This window comes from Poecilia mexicana, unplaced genomic scaffold (assembly GCF_051168715.1).
Source record: "Poecilia mexicana isolate PSO_F unplaced genomic scaffold, ASM5116871v1 scaffold_12, whole genome shotgun sequence".
Lineage (NCBI taxonomy): Eukaryota > Metazoa > Chordata > Actinopteri > Cyprinodontiformes > Poeciliidae > Poecilia > Poecilia mexicana.
In genome coordinates, this window is record NW_028263381.1 from 17,589,596 (window position 1) to 17,606,260 (window position 16,665).

At 39.2% G+C, this 16,665-nt stretch overlaps 1 protein-coding gene across 1 annotated transcript in view; it reads left to right on the plus strand.

Moving 5' to 3' along the window:
• The first annotated feature begins 240 nt into the window (after positions 1 to 240).
• Positions 241 to 16,665, plus strand: part of LOC106922643 (poly [ADP-ribose] polymerase tankyrase-1-like) — a 75,678-nt gene continuing 59,253 nt past the window's right edge. The window contains exons 1-4 of the mRNA XM_014995230.2: positions 241 to 917; positions 3,021 to 3,136; positions 3,692 to 3,800; positions 10,558 to 10,653. Coding sequence (XP_014850716.2) covers positions 413 to 917; positions 3,021 to 3,136; positions 3,692 to 3,800; positions 10,558 to 10,653 — 826 coding nt within the window. The 5' untranslated portion in view covers positions 241 to 412. The remainder of the gene's footprint in view (positions 918 to 3,020; positions 3,137 to 3,691; positions 3,801 to 10,557; positions 10,654 to 16,665) is intronic.

Consider the following 16,665-nt stretch of genomic DNA (forward strand, 5'->3'; position numbering starts at 1 on the left):
TCTGTTTATGGACTTTGGGAGGAAGCCTGGGGAAACCTAATTGAGCCACCGAGCAGTCTGTAATTATTTTTTTGAAAATAAATTGAACTTTATGCTCCCAGATATGTCAACATTGTTCAATATAGCAGCTATAAGCTACTGAAACTAAAGAACAACAAATTCGCGCATAAAATAATCACAGAATATAACAGAACAAGACATTATTTAGAAATCTAACGACGTAATAAAGTATTTAATAAATTCCTTCACAAAGCCTAGGGTATTTTTTCGTTTTTATTAAATTTTTATTTGTTTCCGTGAAGTTTTTGCCAAGCAGCTGTTATCCTGGTAATCCCGAGCGGAAGTTTGGTTTTCCAGGCAGGAAATTGTCAGCAGTGTTTGTGTTGCTGCTGGGGACTGTTGTGTTGTGAAAATGGCGACGCCTCGTCGCTCCTCCCAGCAGCAGCAGCAGCAGCAGCTGAGCGCCCTGCTGTCCTCACCCCCTCGCAGCGCATCTGTACCCGTCAGCCCGCCGGACTCGCCGTCTGCACCCGCCGAAGATGCTTCCCCGCTTTCCCTTGGAGCAGAAATGGAAAACGTGGCTGATGGTGAGGTAGCGCTGACCTCTCCCAACACCACTTCCCCGGCTCTGGCCCTCACACCCAGCAGCAGCAGCAGCAGCAGCAGCACTACTACTAGCTCCCCGACCACCACCGAGGGAAGCGAGACTAGCCCTGGCTCTACGCCGGACTCTGGCAGTTCTAACCCCCGCAGCTGCAGCAGCACTATTAGCGGCGATGCAAACGGCGCTTTTAGAGAGCTATTTGAAGCCTGTCGAAACGGGGACGTTTCCAGAGTCAAGAAATTCGTAGATGCGGTGAATGTGAACGCCAAAGACATGGCTGGACGGAAATCTACACCCCTGCATTTCGCTGCAGGTAACCATATGAAAACATAAAAAATAATAAAAAAATCAAATTTGTTTTGCTATGAAAAGATTGTTTTTGTCGAGCCAAAGAGCTACAAGAACAGGAAAAGTGTGAGCACCGAGTGCATTTAATCGCACGTGCAACAAGTTTTCTTCCATAAGCGGCAACGTTTGGAGAGAAAAATAACAGAAATAAAGAAAGTACAGATTTATTTTTTTTAATTCACGTCACTTTCAGATTTGTCGAAATTTAGTCAATATTTAACTTTTGGCTGATATGGGTTTCCCTGGCCAATGCCGATATTTATTGATCAGGATGGTCAATTCTGTTGTCCGTCATATTGACCGATGGGATTTAAAAAAAACGTCATAATCTATTTTACCCGTCATTTATTAAACATAATGACATCCAATTACATTTAATTTTCATTTAGTTTATTTAATATTCAAGCTGAACAGATAGTCCACTAGGGCTGTAGTGATACAATAATTTTACGATATGATACACATTATTCTGCTCACGAAACTATATATATTGCGATATTCAGCAAATGATACAATTCAATACACTTTTGCGATTTTCTGAAAGGTTTTAGAGGGACAGAGTGATTTTGGTGACATTTTGTGACTGTTATAGAGTTGGATTGAATTAATTTAACTGAAAACTGATCAAAAGCACCAACTACACAATACATGGCTCTGGTTGGACATGGACACAGACTTAAAGTCGACATCTGGACAAAATGAATCAAAGAAGTGGTGAGAAAACATGTTTCTTTTAATTGAAACAGTACAAACTGTAGCTTACATGCATTTGTAAAGTAAATAAAATGCACCAAGTACCCTGCTCTGAATAGTTTGATACCTTTTTAACCTTGACACTTAACATCTGAAGGAATCACTCTAAGCCTGATGACCTAATCACTCCTGGTAAAGCAAGCAGTGAGTGAGCAAGGTGACAGTTGGATGTTACGATACTTGTGGATGAATATCGATTTTTTTCTAGGAAAAAAATATAGATATATATTGCAATATTGATATTATTACACAGCCCTAGAATCCACATAGTCCCATCACACATCAAGCAGATTAATACGTGTCAATTTCCCTACAGTGATAAAAACCGCTGATTGCTGCCTCAATGATTACAGAAGAATTGAGTGCAAACAGTGAAATAGCCCTTTATTTTAGCACCAAATAGCAATATTGAGTCAGGTACTAAAGTAGGGCTATTACCCCATGTATTTCTCCCCAATTATTTGGACCAATAAATCATGGTTGTTGTTTTTTTTCCAACGACTATTAAAGTTCTGATTTTATGTTTTCATTGTTTACTTTTTATTCACTCCAGATATTACAACCAAAATATTCAAAATAACACAATTTTAGCAACATGATTAACTCCAATAATGAATTCATTAGAGTATTTTAGCACAGTTTGGATTAACTGTTGGTCCTTTGTTGTAATTAAACATTCTTTTCTATTTTTACTCAAGGTTATCATGCTGTGAGAATATTATGCAGTTAGCATATGTAGCATAAAATGCTACATATGTGTACTGGTGGGCTGAAATGAACTCCCTGAAGCAGCTGCTTCTTTCTGCTTTTTGGCTCCATAGATTTGGTGGTGGAAACGTTTTAGGGGATTCACATCCCATCGTCTTTCCTCACACACCCTCCAAAAAAAAGAATGATTTCATTGTCTAGCTGAAACTGTCAGAGTTTCCATCCTGAACGCGTTGTCTGCTTAGATACAGCCGACTCAAAGCATGCTTTCGCACAGAATCGATGTGTAGCTGATCCTACTTTTAAATATTGGTCAAATGTTAGCTTTATCAGCCAGCATTTATGCTAGCCCTGTTTCTACAGTGAGTCATTATGCAATTCTGTACTTGACTTCTTAGTAGTTCAGCCTGAACAGTGTCATAAAAGTGACATCACACATCTCTAAGTGTTACCTTTGAGTCAACACCCTGATCAAACTGTGTATATTTAATATGGTCATCAACATGGATGACACAACTGGCTGATTTGAATGTGTGCAAATAGATCAGGGTTAGGGTTTTTTCCCCCTTCTAATCAGCACCCTGCCCACTTTCATCTTTTGTCTTAGGTTTTGGACGGAAAGATGTGGTGGATCACCTGCTCCAGACAGGCGCAAACGTGCACGCCCGAGACGACGGGGGGCTCATCCCGCTCCACAATGCTTGCTCTTTTGGTCATTCTGAGGTGCAAACTTTTAACTATTTCACCAATACTTTTTTTTTGCCCTTCTGCTTCTAAGATCAGACTCATGTCTGTGGTTTTTGATGTTTTAAAGACATGGTCAACAGGGTTGGGAAATATATATTACGTATGATGTATGCGTTATCGATAATATTAGTTATTGACCACAGCAGAAGTATTGATATCGGCCCAAATTTTCATATTGGTTCCCTACATGGTTCTATTAAAAAAGTTGCATTTGGATACATTTGATTAGCAACAGCTGAGTTGTAGTTTTGTAATGACTCTACAATTGCATTCTTATTAAAACAAGAATCAATCTGTGTTTTTGAATGCATTCTACTTTTGTAATTAGCTTAAATATATCCAGTTAAAGCATGTTTTTTTGTGATATTAGCATTGCATACAGTCATGCTGTGAAAACAATATATTTTCTGTGCTTTGTGCAGCCCTGCTTGGAGCCTTGCTGATACTTCGGGATACCTAATTCTGTAAATTTGTAAAACCAAAACATTGTTCTTCAATAGAGTATTGATGTAATTCTAAATCTTGTTTTAGGTGGTGTCCTTGCTTCTGTGTCAAGGCGCCGACCCCAACGCTCGAGACAACTGGAACTACACGCCGCTACACGAAGCAGCTATCAAGGGCAAGATTGATGTATGCATAGGTAAGCCCACAGAAACAGATGCCAACGCCTGTACCTTACAAGTGGTTGTGTGAATGGGAGCCATTTACTGTCTCACTGTCCGGTGAATGTAAATGTCTAAGCTTATTGTCTTTTTGCCCTCTAAGACAAAAGTAGACCGTTGTGCGAAGGCAACAAAACGAGAAAAAAAACAAAAAACGGTGCTGCTTTGTTAATTTCAGCACAGTAAAAGCTGTTGGCTCCTCTGTGACGTGAATAGATCCCTTCATTGCTTTAGTTAACGCCGTGCATAATTTCTTGATATTAAAATCTGTATTGGCATTAACATAAAGTGTGCGTTTGCGGTTGTCTGTCGAGTTGTGTGTGTGTGTGTGTGTGTGTGTGTGTGTGTGTGTGTGTGTGTGTGTGTGTGTGTGTGTGTGTGTGTGTGTGTGTCAGGACACAACCTTGAGTTTTGTGGCGTCACAGATTCGTTTTAGAAACTGTAATGAACCACCCACAGGCTGGATGCGTTCATTTCCCATCTACAATAAAGCATCAAATATCCTATAAATTGCAATTACCGCATCAGTGTTTATACTCTTCGTGGGGAGAAGAGGCCATTGATTTTTGTGTCTCACAGGAATTTCACATTAGTATTTCAGAGGCTGCCTCAAAAGCATTACAGAGGTGTTTGGTTCCTTCACTCCACGGCAGCCTCGGCCTTTGTTTGGACATATCTGACATCACATCTAGATGCCTGTCAGTCAGACATAAACTGAAGCTGGCAGGCGAGAGCAGACTGACTGACAGTAGACAATCTTCTGAACAAAAATAATCTGTGAAATTATACTGGAAGGAAACAGATTTGACAATATTGATTGATCCATTCTTTTCATATCCCCATCCTCGCAGTTTTGGATTAGCAGAATGAGTCTTTGGTAAAATAAACAGATGAGCAACAAACATGTCTGTCAGTGTTTTTGTTTTAAACTGCTTTTGTTGTAAAAATCACTAAAAATCAACTGAATGTCCTTTAGAATCCATCTCAATCCAGGATATCTGTGCATTCTTAAAAACATCTTAAAATAATTTTTTTTAAAAGGAAGTTGGCCTTAAATTCATTAACAGGTGTTAAATTTTGTCATGGCAGCACTATATAATGTCGTAAATTTATTTATTTATTTTTTTTTAATCTTGCTGGATGTTTCTGTCGGGCAAAAGTTTGAGTCGTGCGTAAACATGTTCATTGGCTTTTGTGTTAGCCGTTTTTTTTTTTTTTTGCGTCCATCATGGGTAAGTGAAAATATGTCACCAGTTGGCTGAACTTCTGTTGCAAACTCTTACAAGGTGCAGTCAGTAGGAAAAAGAACAAACTTCTAAGACTAGCACTGTTGGGGTTAAGGCTGTGAAAAGCACAAAGCTGCTGCAGGAGGCATAAACAAAAAAATTACAGTTTTTACTATTCTTGATTTTAATACAGAAGAACCAACCATACCTTATTTTTGTAATGTTTTGGTTTTACATTTCATTCACAGTGGCATCAAAAGGACAAAAAAAGAAAGAAAGAAAAGAGGGGGTTCTTAAAATCTGAATCTTACAAACTTAGTCTTGTACAGGAGAGTGCAAAGCCAGGATTTAAGATTTAAATAATTGATACATGACATTAAGTTGTGGGTTGTAAGTTGAAAGAATGTGGAAATGCAAACCCATGCACATTATGCGAACAATTGGATTTCATCATTTTGGAGAATATCAAGTGCTGGCACCTCCATGCAGTTCAGTCTGACAGAAGTTCAGAACCTGCTAAAAGCAAACATTTTCAGGTCACATTATAAAATAAAATTCTGGCACCTACAGGACTTCAAGGTTCAGCGTTCATCGTTTTCACCCCTCTGGCAAAAAAAAAAAAAAAATCTACAATGCACTTTCTACTTGTCATTCCTCTGCTGGATCTGAACGTCCTTGACTGCAGTAGCGGGAGGGTGGTGGGGGTCCGTCACTGCAATACCATGTAGCAATAAGGGAGCAATGGTGTGCTGTGTTGAATACAAATACTCATGATGATGATAAATGTGTTTTTCTTCAGTCATGTTTTAAAACTGGTTTTCTCATATTTGTGTACTTTTGTTGAGTTGTGATATTTCAGTCTTAATGCCAAACAAAACAAAGCATGTACAACCTTCATCAAGTTGTTTATTTTTAAAAGAAGAAAAGTTATTTTTCTAGAGATTCAATAATTGGAAATCTTCCAGCTGATGCCAAATTTTCATTTTGGCATTTCTTTGACCTGTTCATTTTTGGAGGATTTCAATTAAGGTCACTGAAAAATATTTTTCAAGTCATTTCTTGGTTTACTTAAAACCCTTGTTCAAGAAATTTGAGCCAAAAGAGCACAATTAACCATAACAATTTGTTGCAGAACTTTGTCTCTTAGTTGCTGGAGGTATAATGTCATCTAAAGTTCTCGGTTTGGAAAACTTAAAAAACTTTCATTTTCTTCTAGTGAAGCTGTCCTTTTTTAATTCATGCTGATAAATGAAATCCTTCTCCATTTTCAGCTTTATTGGGTTAAAACTAACCAGTTCTCAATTTCATTACCCTTGACAAAATAAATCATTTTTTTTTGTAAATCCTATTATCCAATGTTCTTCAAAGAGTAGTCCTGGGCAGTCAATATTACACCGACTCTGAAAAAGCCTCTGACTGAAGACTGTTGTTGTAAATCAGTCATTTTAGGTTTGATTACTGCATAAATTAATATTAATAAAACACAGAGGCACTGTTGGCTTTACAGCTACTCATTTTGAACAGCTCTACTTATATAAAAAATTATAGCATAATGCAGCTGTACCTATAACTAGATGTGTGTTTTTAAAGGGTTAACACAAAGATTAAACTTTAGCTAGCATTACTAATAACGAGGAACACACATGGCAACTTTTTATCTTTTAAAATTTATTTGCTAATGTTAAAAGTTTAGTGGTTTACTGACCAGTTTTACCTGCATTTATAATAACACATATGTGACTTTATAGGCCATTCAACAGTTGCTTTTTGCTTTTATGCTGTTTGCAAGAATTTTTTAACTTGAAGTTGATTGGCTACATAATCCTTTTGTTTTCCACATTCAAGTGGAAGTAAAGCCACTAAATTATGTCCATCAGTCTTTTATAATCTGGTTTGAAGCCAAATGAAGAAGGGGCACCCTGCTTTATTGGAGGCGTTAATTTATTGGATTTGAAGAACAAGGGGTTCTTCAATTTCAAACAAAGGAACTAATGTAAAACCTGGCACTGATGCAACAACAAAACTGTTGGTTTCTAATTGTTATTATTGCCTTATGCTGCAGGATTACATGCAGTTAAAACTAGTTAGTGGCTTGGCATAGTGGAATATGTTTGCCACTAGTTTTCAGAAGTCTAGAGTGAAAACTTTATGCTTTATTTAGCACATGAAAGATTTGAAGTTCTTCCTTATTAGGGTATGAAGCCCCCACACTCTAAAAAAAATCAGATGTCATTTTCATATTCCTGCATTTAAAAGTTGGAAATAATTGGTTATTTTACAGTAGAGATAAGTAGTTTTACATTTTAAAACAGCTTTAGAAGTTTTTTGCTGTTTAAACACCTGAAGGCTTTCATTTGAACTCTGATCAAGACACTCGCTCCACAGCACAGCGTTTTCTCACTTCTAAAAGTGTGATTGTACTTGAGAAGAACTGCTTTCATTAATGTCTTCCTTTTATCATTTTTACACATTTAAAAGCTGCAGGACTAGGAAGCCCATCTGAATGTGTGTGACTTCTTTTTGTGTCGACTACATGTGCCTTAGCACAGACGTTGTCCATCAAAAGGCTGCAAATCTGACATTGTCCTGAAAACTAATCCCGCACAAAAAAAAAAAAAAAAAAGGATTTGGGTTGTTTGGCGAGGGCTTTAGCAGCTATTATGGGAAAAGCATAATCTTTGGAGACTCGACAGAAAGTGAGTTAGATGTTGACGGTTGTTGATGGAATTGGAGTTGTTAGCTTGCGTGAGGATGTTTTGCTTGAAATCAGACTTCCATTTTTATAGGCATGGATTTATCCTGTGGATGAGAGTCGTAGACCTGCAGTGTCATGGCACTTTTTTCTGATCTCGTCACGTTACAACCGCAAATCTTATTGGACTTTATGGGGATTTTGTTTGATGGGCCAACACAAAGTATTGCATTATATAAAATTTAGATGCAGACTCCCACTCCACACACAGTCAGCTTCATCTCTTTTTGTAGTATGTCGTTACCAACTTTTCATAACTATAAGAGGCAAAGACTACACAATATATTGCAAATGTATTTTCATCCCAATATCAGTGTGTGGAATATTCATATTGCAAAGGACTGTTTGGAGTGCAATAACTTTTGGCTAATGTATTCAAAGTGCGATGATCCTGTGTTTTACATGCTGATGTAATATTTTTGCCAATTGGAGAGAGACTCACTGCAGCAGATGCTCATAAATGACTTTGACCAAAAAGCTAAAAATGTAGGAAGCACAATAAGAAAAAACAAGAGAAAATAGTCATAAATCACAGCTGATGCAGCCTATGGAGAATTTTCTAATGTTTTGTAGCCCTGCAAAAAGATTTACATTTTGTTTTCCAGTCTTCTTTGCTACATAAAGCTCAGATTGGATTGAGAACATATGTGGAGTTTTCAAGCATTGACACAGATTATTTGGACCGATCGTATATTCATTTGAGCTACTTCTGGATTTGATGGGATGCAGCAAGGCAACGCAAATAAATGATACAACACCATTACATAAATCTAATCTACATTTCATAAATGGGTGTTCTCCAATAATTCTGGTGCACTTTTATAAAGCGTGAATTAAAATCGACAAAAACAATGAAGCTGAGCAAAGTTTAAACAAAAATAAAAAAAATGGCTGCAGTGCTAAACATTCATTCAGTCACACTATAATGAGCAGCAAAAATGCATTTTCTAAATTACGAATAATGATGTAAGTAAACTATTTTAATTACAATACCAATTTCGCAAATTTTGACCATATTAATTAAAATTAACCAAAGTCCACTATCAATTTTAAGTCACAGTGAGGCAATAAGAGCCCTATTCTCATTAATTCTCTGATGTGGGATATGAATAATAAAAAACAAAGGCAGAGGTGTTTGTAAATGTCTTTAAATCTGTTAGGCTGTAAGGAATGAAAGCTTTAAAAAATTGGAATACTTTGATATTCCAATTTTTCTGAGCCACATTTTATGTTGTCAATTGTGTATGTATCATTTCTTTTATTGCATTCAACGCATTTAACTTATTTGTTGTAACATGCGTCCTGTATGCTTCTCCAAATTGCTTTTTTCCAGTGCTTTTTTCCAAATGGTCTCACACGTGTCGCATTTATCCCAATTGGTTGATCTTAGCTTTGAAATTAGGGGTTGTTGTCCTTATAGAAGGAGAACCTTCTCACCCATTTCCAGCCTCTAATGGCATCTAACAGAATCATCCAACATTGCTCTGTATTTAGCTTTGTCCATCTTCCAATCAGCTGAAGAGCCGTCTCACTGCATGAAGCTGTCATTACCTCCAGGGTCGTGAGCGGTGTTGGTTTTATGTCACTTAGCGTTGTTGCCTTCCAGTTCAGTTGTGTGTTACTTTGTGTTGCTCCGTCACTTCCTTCCCCATTAACACACAGCGATTCTGACTCTGAATCCTTTTTCTAGGCGTCTAGTTGTTGTTAAGCAGCAGTAGCTATGTTCTGCCTCGGTCCGAGAGCAGAAGTCTATGCCCGATCGTCTCTGTTTTTCCTTTCCTCTCTGGCGGATTTTAGCAGTGCATTGTTAAGTGCCTCTGAGTCAAAGGGCATGTGCAGTGGGAGCCGCTCAACAATCACAATAGTGGCACGTCGGGAGGCAGAGAATCGACACCGGTGCCCTCAAAAGAGCTAATTTACAGCAAAACGGAGTGCGGGCAGAGTTTGTTATTCAGCTCATACCTGTTTGCAAGGCACACGACTCTCTTCTCTTCCCTCTTTCTATCCTCCCCTCCTTCAATCTAATCTGAATCTTTCTATCCGCTCTGCCGCTATTTCCCAGTCCTCTTGTTTTTGCTTTCCCTGTCCCTTCTTCTCATCCCCTCTGCCCCCTCCCTCCTTCCTCTTTTCTCCTCTCTCTCATCTTCCTCTCCGCTGCATCGCTCACTCAGTCGGAGAGGCGAGAGTCTCTCCGCTCGCACTCCTTCCTCGCTGCCGATGCCTCGATTAGCTCCCCCCCGGTCCTGCGCCTCTCTACTTGTCCGTTTTGCTCAGTCGGAAGCTCCCTCTTCCCGCTATCGTGGAAGTGCGATGGCTTCGGTGGTCTGTCACGTTGCCGCTTAATTAGGTCCCACAGTTATTTTTGCGGCGGAGTGCCTCAGCGAAGCAGTTCGGTGCTGTTTTGTTTTGACATGTCTGTTTACATCAGCGGCATGGCTCGCAGGGCAGGGGCAGCTGGGGGCAGCGGAGGGATCAGCACTAGCAACAGAGGAGGAGCAGCTGGGGAAAGAGGAGGAGATGAGAAGCGCGAAGCAGGGCACGCCGTAACGCTGCCCGGGGGTCCCGGAGTCCCGGCCGTTGGAGGGAGAGGGCCAGCGGAGGAGGAAGCTGGGGAAAGAAGTGGCGGCTCAGCCAGGGCAGTGTACGGAGCGGGAGGCGGAGCGTCAGGATGGGGACTGAGTGGAGGTGTTTGTCGGGGAGTTTGCGTGTCCGTTCAGGAGCTCAGCTACTGTCTGTGTCTGCCCTGTTGTTGCACAGTGCTACTGCAGCATGGAGCAGACCCCAACATCCGCAACACCGACGGCAAGTCCGCCCTGGACCTGGCCGAACCCTCCGCCAAGGCCGTGCTCACAGGTCAGTCATCTGCAACACACACACACACACGCACACAGAGACTTCCGACAAAGTTTGGGAGAGTCTTTAAGTATTACATTTAGTGGGAAGTGTTTTTCTAAACATAAGACAAAGATCCATTCATGAATCATCATCATCATCAGGATGAAAACTTCTTGAGATGAGAAATCTCTTTTACAAGTGCGTCCTGGTAAATATGTCCATCTATCCCTTACAATCCATCCATCCATCCATCCATCCATCCATCCATCCATCCATCCATCCATCCATCCATCCATCCATCCATCCATCCATCCATCCATGGGCCACTACAGTCCATCCATCCATCCATCCATCCATCCATCCATCCATCCATCCATCCATGGGCCACTACAGTCCATCCATCCATCCATCCATCCATCCATCCATCCATCCATCCATCCATCCATCCATCCATCCATCCATCCATCCATCCATCCATCCATCCATCCATCCATCCATCCATCCATCCAATGTTTTACTTGTAATTCCATCCAATGTTTTACTTGTAATTAAAAATGGTCTGTAAGGGATTCTTAAAATTTGAGCCTGGAAACTGAACCTTGTACAGGACGGTGCACATATAAACAGATTCTGTTCTGGTTTTTCCCTGTGTTCTCCTTTGTCCTACTTTCTTGTTTGTTGTTTTCCCTTTCTGCCCGTTTAGCATTCTGTCCATAACTGTGGGGCTACAGGCAGTGTCACCTTTCCATTTTATCTATCATCCATAGACACAATCTTATTGTCATTCAGACTATACACCATACAGCACACACCAGGAAGAAATATTGTTGCAGTGGCTTTGAAAGACAAAATCCTAAGTTGATAAATAATGAAAAACGTATATACCAATTCTTATACATTTAAACATTGCACCTTGGATTTATGAGACATATTCAACTGTTACAACTGTTTAGGAACAGGGGCCTTTTTCCCATGCTCTGCGTACACTATGCACAGTTTATTTCTCACAGTTTCCATACCTTTAAGGCTCCTGTTCCCATTTCGAGGAGCTGCTTTTGCCTCAAACAGCATGCATCAGTCTGCAGCTCAATAGAACCACTGTCTATGAAGGAACTTTCTGTTTCCTACCTTCCCGGTCCGTCTCCAGTCTTTGCCTCGCAGCTTCTTTTGTCATTCTGTAAACAGCATGGAAACAGTTTGAGCCCAGAAGGAGTTGGCACCTCTCATTCATTACACTGTTGGTATGTGGAGCAAGGATCATTATCATGACTACCCTCATTATCATTAGTGTGCAGCTCCAGCTAACATGATGCGACCTAAATGATTTGAGTAAACATTATGCAAGTCCTGGTAAATAAGGATAATCCTTAGGAATAAAACAACTTTTGCTGCAGGTAAGTCCGAACGAAAATAGCAGCCTGAATGGCCTGTGTGCACAGGAATCGAGTTATGCATCTCAGTTTAGTTCATTTGTATAAATTGTTTCCACAGAGAGCACCATGAACGTTGCAGTCTTTGGGTTTTCAAAGGGTGCCGCATCTCTGCTTTGTGGCTGGTGCAATATGCATCTTAATACCCAGTTAAATACATTAAACATACAAAAGTAGCAAATTAAAGTTCCCCCTCATTTGGCGTTTTATTTGAAAAAACTTTAATTTGGATGGAGCAAACAAAAAGCCTTGAGAATACAGTTTTAATTCAATTAATTTGATTATTACTTAATGAAATAAAAGCTTTCTCTAGCTGGCTTTGCATAAGAATTCAAGAGCAAGTTTTAGTGCAATACGGAAAATCAGCCATATCAGTCTTTTAAGTTACTCAGCAGGGAGCAGAAAGATGTATTTTGTAGATTATGAGAAAGAAAAGAAAACTCTCAGTGAGCGAGTGATTAGAATAATGCATATGAATTTACACATTTATTCCCACTGCATTATAGCCCACATGCCATTTAATGATGCGCTTCTGCAGGAATACTGGTTGATCCGCTTACTGGTAAATATTCAAGCAGAGATACATCAGCCCATCAGCCAGAGATTTAGATTAACTGATTTTATTTTGATCAGCTCTGATTGGTGACTGGGAGGGAAAACACTGGCAGACTCAAAGTTAAGACCATCCAGCATTTTTGGTCTAAAAAACCAGCCACATGTAATTTGCTTTGAGATTTATATAAAAATGGATAAAGGACATACTACCTCTATCAACAAACCTGGAGCGTAGTTCTTAGAAAAACTAGCTTCACAAGCTAGGTTTCATTAAGCAATACTGCCCTTTTAATTTGGTTTGTTTTGTTGCTTTTGTTTTCCTTTGTTTTGAGGTTGAATTTTTTGAGACACAATGTACTTCAAGTGCAAATTATTAGAAACTTTCTTAATCTTGATATTGTTTGGAAAAGCTGCACACAAAGAGTGCAATTAAGAGATTTGTTAAAAATGTTATTGGGAATAAATTCTCTTTTGTGATTTTGACATAGAGTTAACTGTGATAAAGTCACCAAGTCATTCATTGACTTGTTTTTGAACATAAACCACCTGAATAAGGTTATTTTTCAGCATCTCAATTGTATTTGAGTCAAGACTTTTACTTTTTTCCCTTCCAAAACTTGCACTTTAGTTTGTCATTTAGAGATGCTCTTGCTGCTGTGTTTTGGACTGTTGTCCTGCTGAATAAGCCAAGAGTGCCAGAGCTTATTTACCAAAATTGATGGCCAGTCATTTAGCTTCAGGACTTTCTGGTTGAGAGCAGAATTTATGGTTCTGTCATTACAAGTTGTCCTGGTCCTCAAGCAGCAAGTCTGCCTTAGACCATTAAACTACCACCACTGAGCGTTGTTATTGTTCTTGTTTTTTTTTTGTTTTTTTCAGAAATGTTTTCAAGTAGATCAAACGTTGTGTGTACACCTTTCATAAAGTTTACCAAAAGTTAGGTTGATCATCCAGAAGCTTTTGGCAAATATGTTTTGGAACAGTCTCTCTTATGATGCATGAAAACTGGCTTTATCGCAGGCAAGTTAAAGTTATTCAGGGTTCATTTATGACCTCGTCGTTTAGTCGTCCACGAGCTCCTGGAGTAATTTTGCTTGTCTGCTGTTCTGTGTTTTCTCCATTTGATGGTAGCGACTCTCACTGCAGTTCATTCTAGTCCCGAAGTCTTAAAAATGACTCTGCAATCCTTTCTGCACAGATGAAAGGTCAATGATGTTGTTTGTCATGTGCTGTTGAATCCCTTTAGATCAAGGCATGATGTGTTGCTGCTTGACATCTTTTAGCCTTCATGTTATTGGACACATTCTATTGAAGTGATTTGTGGGTTTCTGCATGGCTGCCAGCGGTCAGATCTGGGTGTGGCTGGTGAAATTCACTTCAGCTTTCCAAAACAGTGTAGTTGATCGTTTAATTAGTGAATTAAAAAAAGTGGAGATTATTACTTGTTTTAATATCGCTTAAGAATAATTTAATAAGTTACTCATCATTTAAAAGCCACTTTCAGTTTGATTTAAAAGTTGGCAGAGTGAAATATGTGAGAGGCCAAATACTTTTACACAGCACTCTAACTAAATTATCTTCATTTTGTTAGCTACACAAGTAAAAATACATTTAAATCCTGAAGTTCTAACAGAACTCATCAGCTCTTCTTCACTATGGCTCTTGACATTGACTGTATTGATTTTCGCAGCATCAGATCTGTTTTGCACACACTTGCATCATCGGTCCCCATTGTTCTGCCTCTGTGGTAAATGAGGTGGACCTGTGGACACTTCAGAGATGAGCCAGACTGTGGCAGAACATGAGGGCCAATGATCCTGTGGAGAATGATTTATTTATGCAGGCGAGATCTGGTGTTGGTGTCAGGATTATTAAATGTTACCACATCTGTAGCTAACTACACAGCTGTTGTCAAAGTGGATTTAAGACGAGGGGAACTAAGTTGGTACAGAAAGTGTTGCCACATATTACATGCTCAATGAAGTCAATATGAGTGTGCTTGTGGAATATGATGGCATGTGGTAAAAGTTTCAGATTTATTTAAACATTAAGGAAACTATAAGCAGAAACCTCTGCAAAACAATATTTTTGCTTTGACAAACTGAATCTTCAACTAAGAAAGATGTAAGATGATGATACAATGGGAGCCACAATAAACAAGTCCATTCTTGTCCAAAGCAGTAACCCAGTGGTGATTTAGTTATTGTGGATGTCTGTGCTGATGTAGTTTATGTAGAAGCAACTATGGTAGCTACAACTGGGACAGCAACTCACGGAGGCAATTAAAACGTATTAGTCACCTCTAGCATTTCTTACCCCTCAAACAATATTAACGTTGGAATCTATAGGGGCAAAAGACGATCTATAATTCTACCTAAATTAGAAATGGCAATGAAAACGGTGGCTACACCTTCATTTGGATCAATAAGCAATCAAATGCAGAGTGACTCAACTTGAAAGTGGATTAAAAATACAGCAATAATGATCGAGGAATCAGCACAACCAAAGTTGACCAAGCTGGACTTTAATATTCTTAAAAATAAATAAATAAAGCAATATCAGTGGAGGAGTAAACGGAAAGCAGCACAGATTTACTGTCTATATAAACAAAACAATCAGCTTAATATCTTAAACGTTTTGTTTTTGCACAGTTAACACTTAACCATTGTAAACTGAACACTTTAGGCTTAGATTTAAGAGGTCCCATCCTTCCAATTTCTTCACTCCGTTCATCCATGCATCGTCTCTCGGGGGCTAGTGTCTACCTCCAAGCAGTCAGTGGGGGGAAGGTAAAACTAGGTTGTCTGTTAATGTAGGTTCAATGCAGAGACATGTGAGACAAGCAAGTGTTCACACACAGATTCAGAGGGCACGGACATTTAGGAATCTATAGACCAATGTAAACGGCACTCTGAAAGTACTAAACTGTCACTAAAGGAGATAGTTGCTACGGTTTTCTTAGTATGTCATAACAGAGAGCACACAAGACCACAACATAAAATAAATTGGAGAAAAACAAAAAATGGGACTAATCTGAAAAGCTGGATTCAGTCCAGAACTGTGTGATGTCAGTCTTTGGTTGCCCCGTTGCACATGGCACAGATCACCAGGAAACACATCAACAAACAGGCCAGAGAGAGACTTGAACTCAACTGTCCTTTAGCCATCCATCGGTGGGAGTGGATGTAAATATTTGAGCCTGCATCTCTAATTTGAACCCTTTTTTGGATCAGAGAAAATCTTTTGTACATCATCAGAACTTACCGAACTGAAAATGTTGTTTTTGTAACATTTAGGAAGCTATTTTGAGCGTAGCCTTTTGTATGTAAGGTTGCTCATTACAATGCCTAGTGAACTAAAGTAGGTGTGCGATTCTGGAAAAATGTCCATTTATCCCAGCAGGCCCTGAAATATTCTCTGATCCTGTAACTGAAATGTTTCTTATGAAAAATAATTAAAACATTTACTCTTGCCCGCTTGAAACATCTGAATCAGCTTTCCGTTGTCGCAGATGACGATTGAAAAGTAACTATCTGCGTGTAAAGACAGACGTTTGTTGCTGTTCTTCTTTGATTTCAGTCAGGTAACATCTTGAAAGTGCAACCTGTCTTTTTACTTGTATTGAAGGGCGCTAATTACATAAACTATCATCCTGCCACACTTTTTGCCATTCTGGTCGAATCCTACAGTTGTAATTACCGCAGTAAGTGGTGCGTTTAATGCAATGCACAGAGAGGTTGTTTTATTAATGGACAAAGGGTCACGGTTCCCTACAAGCTGTTACATTTTTACTAAGTTTTCAGAAAAAAGTCCGATCAAATAGCATGTGTTTATCTGAAGGATAATTCTACCTCGGTAAAGGTAAGGGCTCCATTTTGTTTTCTCCACTTAGAAGCTTTGCTCTATTCTTCATCCTCTGTTGCAGCGCAGCTTTCTGGTTCAGTCTGTAGCAATGAAAGCTCATATTGAGTCATAAATTAGCTATATTGCTCTGCCAAATCCAACAGGCTGCTCTCAGACATGATAAACTCAGATAGAAATGTGA